The following is a 10,514-nucleotide window of genomic DNA, read 5'->3' as shown; positions in this document are numbered from 1 at the left end:
CGTGATCTTGTAGACCAACTAGTATTCATGTTGTCAGCTCTATGACTTCAAAATACTACACTAACACACAGATTTCTATTCTCTTATAACCGACACCAAACTTTTACGTCACATTTCGAGGCTGTGTTTATTTTCTTTTCACCAAGTCAAATTTGAATCTAACTCGTAGTTTACATTAACTCGCGTCAAATATCATATGATTAGGTTTTGTGTGACTTGTATGTCTAACTCGTCCGAGTGACAAATTCAAATTAATTTCTAGATGCATTTAATCCACAAGATTTAGACGTAGACAACTCAAATAAAAAACAAATACCACCTTGCTACAACATCTCCTATACCTTTTTGACCAGGAACCGTTATATTTAGAACCAATCATATGGAACCATTATTTTGGTGAATGTTAAATTTCAGTTGGAATTTTAGGGAACCAAATTTTACCTAGTTTAACAAAAATTGGAAACTCTAAAGAAGTGATTTGGAACCAAAAAGTCGGATATTGTCAATTAGGAAATAATTATGGGTTCAACTCCAATAGATTATAGATTCCAAAATTGAACCCTCGAATATCTCTCTGTCTTAATCTTTTTGATCTTCTACATAATTAAATTACTGAAAGGGTATTTTAGTCATTTCTCTATAAAAAACTGATTTTCCTTTCCTTTTTAGTGAAAAAACAAAATCTTTTTGGGTTCAAATTCTTTGTAAAAGTTCATTGAAAATAAATAAACTGGAAAATTCTGTAATATTTTTTGGTTTATAATGACTAAAATACCCTCAACTGAAAGAAGGTCAGAATGGTAATAAACAAAGGGAAAAACAGCTGCCATCAAAACCAGAGTTTCTTTCTCTCTCTCTCTCTCTCTAAAAATCCAATCGAGCTCGCGAGAGAGCATTCGAGACAATCCCAAAAACGCAAAAGGTGTGTTTTTTTCTTCTTTAGGATCAGACTTGGGTGTGACCGATTTGGAATATATGATCTTTTAGAGAGAGAAAAAGAGAGGTTTTTTATAGTAATCTATTAAGTATAGATTTGCTAAGGGTTTGTGATTGAGCTTGATCATGATTATTTAAGATAGATTTCACTGATGAATTTATCTGAATTTGTGATTTGTGAGTTGGGTTTTTGGAATTTTATTGTTTTGAGGGTTGTGAGATTTTAGAAGTGGTAGATTTTGGTCAAAATTTGAGGGTATTCTTTTGGTTTTGTTTTTGATGATTCCTGTGGGGAGTAGGGATGAGAGAAAAGAATTAGGTTTAGGGTTAGGGTCTGGTGGTAAAAGGAAAATGGAAGAGAATGAACTTGAAGAAGGAGAGGCTTGTTTGAATCAGGGAAATGATGCTATTATCGATCCAGATGTTGCCTACTCTTATCTAGTAAGGCTTAATCTTGCTTGAATCAGATAAATTTCTGTTTTTTCTTGTTATATTTGAATCATGGATTTAATATTTTGGTATATTTTGTTGGCCATTTTGTTCCCAATTGGTTGTGATTTCATGTATTTTCAATGTATTATTAGCAAACACTTTAGAGTCATTAATCAATATCTAGGTTTGTATTAGGGAATTTTATCAATCAAAGGAAAATTGAAGGAAGTATCAAATTTCATAGTTTAATCTCGTAAATTACTCACTTGACTAGGGTTTGTATGATTTTGAACTACATAAATGTTGGTGAGAATGATAGTTTCTACTTTTGGGTCCTGGATTGTTTTGATTAAGCAAACAACATAAACTGATTCTATTTTCGATTGATATGTTAATGTGTCATTTGATGTTTTGTTTAGTCGTGTTCAACTAAGATTTGTTGGAATTTGGAAGTAAATGAGCTGCGGAGTAGAGTTTCAGAGCCATTGAGTGCTATCTTACCCATAACCTGCTGTATATGTACTTATATTATGTAAACCTTGATCGTGCCCTATTGAAGTTAATGCAGCAAGAAGTTTAAACTATTCGTTAACATTGTGTAATGTGGCCATTTTTGCGAGCTTGTAGATTGATTATGAGTTACAGCGGTATTGAAAACATGCAGATAAAGCTAAATGTTTCCTTAGTTTGAAGATTTTGGCGAGCATATATGAATGTAATTACTACGGTTTCCAAATGGAATTCTCATTCTAGCTCGTACGACATTAATTACAAACTTTTATGTACACTTGCACAATATTCACCGTGACGTACAAGTTCAATTACTTATCGTAATCTTCATTAATAGAATAATTACTTCAATTTGATATATGTAATATAAGCTAGAACTCACTTCCTATAAGTTTTGGGGTTTACTGATTTTTACGCTCATGACGCTTCTTAGGATGATAACTTAGCTCATGGGTGTCCAATATATATTAGGGTATATTTGAGAGAAGCAAATATATTGCTCCAAAATGATATACTGAAGCACTCAGACTAAATATACAATGTAAGCGTTGCTTATAAGTGCCAGTTTTGAATTATGCGCATCTTAAATTGTTTTCGTAGTTAATTATCTGGTGTGGGCATCAAGTCTTTTAATCTGGCCTTCTTTCATTATATATTTTTTCAATGCACAATGGTAAAGAGCTTGCTTTCTTTTTTTCTCGAAGGATGATAGGATTGAAGATGCCTTGGGTCATTGCCAGAAAGATTTTGAAGGTGGGGTTTCTGCGGATAAATTAGGTAAGCGAAGACAAGTAATCCTGCATATCTTGAATGAAGTCTAACGAGTCTTTTTTTATACCCGAATGATGACGGCTTGGAGTTATATTTATTCAGGGGCAAAATTTGGTGGCTACGGTTCATTCTTACCCACTCATGAGCGTTCTCCATCTATTTTGTCTCATCCAAGGACTCCACAGAAAGTTCAGAACTATGACAGACCGACCTCACCAAAAAATTTGCCTGTGGAGGTACAGATCCTTACATTTGGGAAACAATGTTTTTTATTACTTATTCCATTACAGGGGAGGTAAGATCTTGGCAAAACTTATCTCCCAGCTACAGAAACTGTATTTTGTTGAACATTGAAGGTTTATGTTATTAGGGTTCTGGCCGAACAGTCTTATCAAGTGCAACCCCCTCCGCAAAGGTTGGACCGGCTTCTTCAAGGGTTCCAGTCATGCCTGTCTCGAGGGCCCAATCTGTTGAGAACTCATCCAAGAGAGATGCTTCTTTGTCTTCTGCAGGCTTTAGGGAAATCACACCCAAACAAGAACCTATCAACAAATTGATAAATTCAACTAATCATAAACCATTAAAAGTCCGAATTAAAGTAGGTCATGATAATATGGCTAAAACAAATGCTGCGATCTATAGCGGCCTTGGCCTTGATATTTCTCCATCTTCTTCCCCTGAGGAAAGCCCTAGTGAAAGTGGAGGATTATCTCCTGAATCTCCATACAGCATACTTCAGGTAAACCTCAAACCAGAACCATATATCTTATCTTTCATGGTTTTCTTTGCCTCCTGGTTTAAGGACTCCATTCATTTAATATATTATCTTTTCTCTATATACCAGGTTATGACATCTTTCCCCGTCGTGGGTGACTTCCCAATATCACCACTTTCTGATAGTCTACTGCAATTTATGGAAAAGGGAAAGCTTCTTGAGGATAGTAGACTAGACCTTGTCCGGAACTCTAACCAAGAGAGTTCTGTGAGGCTTGTAAACGAGCCTCAGAAATTGAAGCGGGTAGATAAAGTCTTCGAAGAAGAGAAAATGAAGCCAGCTAACAGAAATGGGAAGTCAATGAAAATGAAGAATAGGAACAATAAGGATGCTTTGAAGAAGGAAGTAGACATTGAGACCCCAGGATGCAAGGATGGTGTGTCTAATTCCTCAAAGCTGCCAACCCTTTCTAATTCAAAAGGTATTGGCGAGATAGCAGCAGGGACCAGGAAGGCACATGATGAAATGGGGGAAACTAATAAAAGCATTCTGAAAGATAAGTTATTTTCCTTCGATTTTATGAAGGAGGACGGGCTAGATTCAATGGTTAGACAGGATGTAAGCAATCTCATGAATTGTGAGGCAGATAAGTCGATAGACAAAGTCAGGGAAGAGAAAAAATCAAGTTCTCTGAAGGATGCTCAACTTGTTTCGAAGAAAGAGGCAAGGAAGAAATTCCAGAAAAGTAACGATTTTCAAGCTCAATTTGATGGCTCCAAGGGAGAGATTGATGGTGGACCCACTGATCGTGTAATGGAGAAGGTTAATGACAAAACCAAATCCTTTGAACAAGATACAACTAAAATGAATAGCAAAAAGGAGGAAATATCTTCGAGGGGGAAAAAGAAGGTGAAGGTTAGCCTAAGTAATGGAGCACCATGTTCTTCATCAACTTCAAGGGATAGAAAGAAGGCTGATGGTGATTATCTGTCAGAAACTAAACTGGATGATAATAGATTACAAAAGGATAATGGTCAGACCAGAGAAGCTCGTAGAGTTTCATCTGCAGATATAATACTGGAACATGGAGAGAACATGGCGGAAACTCCCTTAAGAGATAGACCAAGAGAAGCTAGGTTTGAGTTAACTAGTGAAAAAACATCCTTCATCGCCGACAAATTGGACGAGAGATCAAGTGGTAAGAAGGTTGATAAGCCACTAGTCTCTCAGGCCTATCCAAATGGGAATGCAGTTCTTGGTTCTCATTCAACAGCACATGTTCCTGCTTCTGATTCAGTTCCTCCTGCAGCGGCATCTCAGGTTATAGATGAAGACTGGGTCTGCTGTGACAGGTGTCAGAAGTGGCGTCTCCTACCATATGGTACAAATCCAGACCAACTACCCAGTGACTGGTTATGTAGCATGCTTAGCTGGCTGTAAGTTTCTCACTTTTAGATCAATGATTCAGATATGGAATGCATATACATCTCTAGTTTCAAGAATGATGAGTTTATACTTTTATAGTAACAATTGGGTACGGGGTTATTAGTGTATTTAAACGGGTTAGATCCTTTAATGTTTTTCCTTGTACTTTAAATGACTAAGTAATTTATGGTAAAGATAAATTTGATAGGATTGGAAATAGTAGAGGTGTTAATGAGTTATATATATATATATATATATATATATATATATATGTATATAGTATAGCTACATCGTTACTAATAAATTTTCACTTTAACTGACTAGTTTGCTTGAACTGTTTTTTAGGCCTGGATTGAACAAATGCTCAGTCAGTGAGGAGGAGACGACAAAAGCTCTACGTGCGCTGTATCAAATTCCCTATTCTGAGGGTCAACACAATAAGCTTAGTCAGCCTTCTATAGTGTCTTCAGGAGCAACTTTGGTAGAACCACATAAGATTGACCAAACTCATCAAGATCACAGTCTCCATCTTACAGGGAACGTGAGAAACGTAGCTGGTGTTGATCACTTAAATAAACCAGGCAACTCAGGTGGTGAAAAACAAAGGCAGAGACTGAAGGAGAAGAATCCCGTGTTACAGGATGGAGGTATTCTTTTAAGTTTGAGAATACAATTTCTTTTCTTCCTCATATTCTTTTATTTACAGTATGTAAACTTTCTTCCTTTGGTTTTGGTACAGGTGATTCCAACTCCAAGTACTCAAAAACTAAAAGCAAGAGGGAAACAGAAGCAGATGGAAATAAATCTTCTAAGAAAATAAAGACCGATGGCTTGTCTTGTTCTTACGAAAATATGGAATCTGATCATAGTGGGATTATAAGGGGGATTGGTTCCAACTCTAATAATGGTTTATCAGCTCAGCTTATTGGAAAGAATGAGCAGAAACATGACAAATACTCATTTTCTAAGAAGTTAATGAATGATGTGAAGGACAAAATTCTCGTTTCTGTAAAGAAAGCAAAAGACCTGGTACAGGATTCTCTGGACGGAGGGGCTATAGATGTGACAAAATCTGGTAAAGCAGATATTTCTGGGAAGAAAAGGAAAATGAAGGAGTGGCAGGCAAATCAGATTTATCCTTCAGATATGCTAGTAATCACTGGGAACAATCTTCAAGACTGCAAAGCACTTGCAAAAGAGGCAACGAGTGAGAGTGAACACAGAAAGGAAAAGAAGGCTAGGCTGCATAAGTCTGACGGTAAGGAATCTAAAACTAGCAATGATGGTGATAGAACAGAGGCTAAGAAAACCCAGGTCCACATTTCCGGCAGCAGAGGTCCAGAAGGTGGTGGAAGGGAAGAGGAATGCAGAGGTATCACAGGCCAGCAACTCGACTATCAAGATGGAAAATCAGTTTCTCAACGGACCCTGGATCGTCTAGGTTCATTTAAAAGGGATTCGGGATATGTGCAGCCTTCTGCTACTGCTACTTCAAGCTCTTCCAAGGTTTCAGGATCCCATAAACATAGAGGCAACTTCCAAGATGTGAAAGGATCACCAGTAGGGTCAGTTTCTTCTTCTCCTTTGAGAATTTCAAACCCCGACAGGGTGACATCTGCGAGAAGGACTCTTATAGAAAAAGAGGATGCAGCAAATGTCAAATGGTTGGGGGCATCGAGAAAGGAGAAAGAGCCATCTGTTGTACATTGTGACCTTCCAGAGGTTCTTGATTATCAGGACAGGAATGGCGACCACATGACTGTTGGGAAAGCAAAAGGACATACTCAACCGTCTCTTCATGAACTTGACAACCGCTTAAATGGTGGTACACATACCAAAGACCAACAAAACAGATATCCAGGTGAACCTCAAGCGAAAGATAACGTTCATGTTGAGGAGAGAGTGAATAACAACCATTCGCATTCTTATGGGTCTCTTCCAAAGAATTCCACAAAGGTTTCCTCTTCAAGGTCCAAAGAGAAGCAAAAAGGCTTGCAATCTCGTCCTGATAAAGGTAAAGACAAGGTCTCGAGCTCATTCAACGAGCAGGAGTTGCATCCAGGAAACAACATAAGGGACGAGGGTATAGAATTACAGGAACATACTCCTTATCTTGGAGGATCGAGAGATGAAAAATCTAACCTTCAGGACAAGTGTGGTGTGAAATCTGGTAAGTATGAGATTTCTGATAAGAACTCTCAACCTAGGTCACGTGAAGGTAGAAAAGATATCCAGTCAAAATTAGGAGATCGCGGCGGTTCAGACGGAAAATCTGGTGCTACTCGCTTGAAGGATGGGAGATCAAACCGGCCTCAAAACCTACCGGAGGATCATGAAGCTGGGAAATCATCTAACAGGTTTCTATCTGAAAAAACAGAGCAAAAGGAAACTGCATTAGGAAGAGGGGAGTCTCAATTGTTACCAAACTCTGGTGATATACAGGAAACAGTGGCACAAGGCCGCCAACAATTGCCGGGAACCTCCACTGCTGCTGAAGATGGTGGCGAGGCATCAAAGATTACAAAACAACCTAGGAGACCTGATAATCAGAATCATATTAGTCATAATAAATTGAGGAATTCCACAAATTCCGGACTCGTAACCGGTCTTGATGCACCTAGTCCAGCTAGGAAGGATTCCTTCGCCCAGTCTGCTGCTATTGCCTTGAAAGAAGCTAAGGGCCTTAAGCACTCTGCTGACCGTCTTAAGGTATTTCTCTTTATATTTCTCATAATGCCTTTGACCAAGGGTACTAGGTTTATTCTTGATTCTGACAGCCTTCTTGCATAACCTTTTGTAGAATTGTGGGTCAGTTCTTGAAACTACTGGTCTATACTTTCGGGCTGCTTTAAAGTTTCTCCACGGGGCTTCACTTTTAGAAGCTTGTAGCAATGAGAGTACCAGACATGGTGAAATGGCGCAATCAATGGAGGTGTACAGCAGTACTGCAAAACTCTGCGAGTAAGTTACTACTATCCAAAGGAGGGTAAAGGTTTTCTCATTCCCTCTTTGAATTTTGCTCTTTGAGCCCAGACAATTTTTGGTTTTGAATTATTTGTCTGTTTAATAAGCGTATGTAATGCTCAAAACTTTCAAGTCCCGAAGTTAAGAAAATAGACTGACGGGATAGTATTTCTGGATGCTTGTGTTTCCCGATTATCTGCAACTCCTGCTTTCTTGACAAATATATTCTTTCCAATCCTTAGGTTTGTTGCCTATGAATACGAAAGATGCAAAGAAATGGCTGCTGCTGCTTTAGCATACAAATGCGTGGAGGTGGCTTATATGAGAGTTGTTTATTTCAAGCATTCTAGTGCAAGCAAAGATCGACATGAGTTGCAAACTGCTCTGAAAATGGCTCCTCCAGGTAACTGATAACTGTTCAGTAATTTCAAGCTTACATTAATATTGTTACTGCATCTCTTGGGAGTCTTCCAGGGACCTCATTGACTTGTTAATTTATTTTGTTGACGGGTTCATAATTCATGTACTTGGAAAAGTTACTAGATGAATTCTCAGATTGATCTCTTAGAGGCGCAACAACTGTCCATCAAAGCTTGACTCCATCTTTACTTGCCACTTCCCTTTTCTGTTATTGAAAGTTAATTTTTTTTTTATTCCGACACAACAATAGTTGGAAAGGCTTCGGTTGACTATAGCTGACGTGACTATATCTGTTTGTTGGTTTTAGGTGAATCTCCATCATCATCTGCCTCGGATATTGATAACTTAAACCAAAACTCACTGGATAAGCCTGCTTTGGCAGCAAACACTCTTCCTGTAGCTGGAAAACATGTCATTGCTGCTAAAAACCGCCCCAATTTTTTGCGATTGCTTAACTTTGTAAGTTTATTCAGTATCTTATTTGCTACACGGTTTTGTTAGGTAGATATCCATTTGCTGTACAAGCTGATATTGATATGTTTTGTGGATTATAAGTTAGTGAATTATGTGATTGTGTCTTCAGGCGGAGGATGTAAATTTTGCGATGGAGGCCTCGAGAAAGTCTCAGAATGCTTTTGCAGCTGCCAATGTTAGCATGGGAGATGCAAAAAATGAGGAGGGTATATGTTCCATTAAGAAGGCCCTCGATTTCAGCTTTTCTGACGTACAGGTGCTATTACGTCTTGTACGACTAGCAATGGAAGCTATCAGCCGTTAAAATCGATGTCGTAGCAGAAATCATGTCAAGACCAATGAACAGGTCCCACCTCTGCTTTTATTTCTATAAGCAGAGACGAAGAAAGAAAGAAAGAGGAATCAAGATAGATTTTATCTACACCACAAAGTACTTCCAAAATGGAAGACTATCAGCAGCAAAATTGGTAGATGTACATTCTGAATAAATGAGATGTGATTGCAGTTTTTCGATATATTCTTTGTGGGCCTTTGGGTGATTTTATGGATAACAATGTCTTTGAATCAAAACCTGAAAGCTTCAAACAATAAGAGAAATGGGTAACTTGGAGCTTGAGTCCTCTGCTGCTGCTGAGGTTGAAGAGATGCAGAAAACTGCAGTTTTCCGACTTAAGGTTAAAGCAAAATATACAAGGGAAAAAAAGGGAGAGATATAGTGCCAAACTAATTAGTTCTAGTGATGCCATGTTTTTGGCTTTGTTCTTGTTTATACATTTGTTTAATCATCAGAAAGGAAAGGGAAAGAAAGTAAAGAAAGATAATTCATACTGGTTTGTTGTGGTCTTGTGGATTAAGGGCAGGAAGAAATTGCAATATCAGGTATGGAAATGAGATTCATTTTATCACATTGTCTCATTTTATGACATCGTCTGTTTTCGTCTGCTAAACTGTTTTTGTTACTATGTTGCTGTAGGTTGTATTATATGTAATGGCAAGTCTCCTCTTGTCGATGAACGAGACGAAAAATGGAAGTAGGTGGAGATATGCACATACCAATAGGAAAGGGTTGCTTCATGGAAGATCATAATTTTTAGGGGAACCCCAGTTATCTCTGTACCAAGAAAGGTTACCCCTAATTTACTGAAAGAATTTTAACGTTCTTGATCAAGTGTTAACTACAACAAATTCGATTAATCATGTCAAATTGTATTTTTAAGTACTTTCCATTAGGGCCAATGTTGCTTCGCCACCCGCTTTGCTGTCATGTATTTGTTTTTCCTTTCGGTGATAACTATATCTCTGCCCTATAAGTCATATATACATCGACATTTCTTTAACATCACATTTTGGTATTTCAGTGTCATTTTGTTCATTCACAACTTAGATTATGGGTAGGCAACAAAATCCGAATAGTACCATTGGCTAGTGATAGTTAACAACCACCGGCCTAATCTATGAATAATTTGCCCCGAAGACTAGGGTTGATTAGTGTCCATTATTGACATTACGTCTTACCAGGCGAAGCAGTCTGGTTCTACAGACGAGGGATCTAGCAAGAGACCCCCCCTCCCTTCGTCACAACTATAGAGGAGAGGAGAAAGAAGGAAAGGCCGAGAGGAGAGAAGAGCAAAGAGAGAGAGATGACAGAGTCATTGTCGCCGGTTTAATAATAGTCCAAGTTGATGGTGGTGGGAAAAAAGATGGAGGAAGAAGAAATAAAAATATCACGAGTGGTTGGGCACCCTCTTAAGCCGATGAGGTCGTGGGATCGATTCTCGGTAAAAGCAATTCACCATTAAATTTTATCTCATGTAATTTATTCTATAAATAAAAGTAAATAATGTAATAATTTGTCGGGGTTTAGCCT

At 38.1% G+C, this 10,514-nt stretch overlaps 1 protein-coding gene across 2 annotated transcripts; it reads left to right on the top strand.

Moving 5' to 3' along the window:
* The first annotated feature begins 789 nt into the window (after nucleotides 1-789).
* Nucleotides 790-9,984, top strand: LOC147569955 (cysteine-tryptophan domain-containing zinc finger protein 3-like). 2 transcript variants are annotated; one of them, XM_086656507.1, is made up of 12 exons: nucleotides 790-1,377; nucleotides 2,583-2,655; nucleotides 2,752-2,885; nucleotides 3,020-3,388; nucleotides 3,494-4,800; nucleotides 5,135-5,436; nucleotides 5,529-7,498; nucleotides 7,590-7,750; nucleotides 7,996-8,156; nucleotides 8,481-8,632; nucleotides 8,757-9,526; nucleotides 9,621-9,984. In XM_086656507.1, exons 1-11 carry the CDS (start codon nucleotides 1,216-1,218, stop codon nucleotides 8,949-8,951), a joined length of 4,986 nt encoding a protein of 1,661 aa, XP_086512633.1. In that variant the 5' UTR covers nucleotides 790-1,215; the 3' UTR covers nucleotides 8,952-9,526; nucleotides 9,621-9,984. The 2 variants fall into 2 exon arrangements, with proteins under 2 accessions (XP_086512633.1, XP_086512634.1); XM_086656508.1 differs by having other exon boundaries at nucleotides 7,996-8,380; nucleotides 8,432-8,632.
* The last annotated feature ends 530 nt before the right edge of the window (nucleotides 9,985-10,514 follow it).

The sequence above is a fragment of the Eschscholzia californica genome, unplaced genomic scaffold (genome assembly GCF_041429995.1).
Source record: "Eschscholzia californica isolate CP2 unplaced genomic scaffold, dmEscCali1.0.p SCAF_1, whole genome shotgun sequence".
In the NCBI taxonomy this organism is placed as follows: domain Eukaryota; kingdom Viridiplantae; phylum Streptophyta; class Magnoliopsida; order Ranunculales; family Papaveraceae; genus Eschscholzia; species Eschscholzia californica.
The sequence above is the reverse complement of the archived record's forward strand: the minus strand, read 5'-3'. Positions and strand labels throughout refer to the sequence as shown.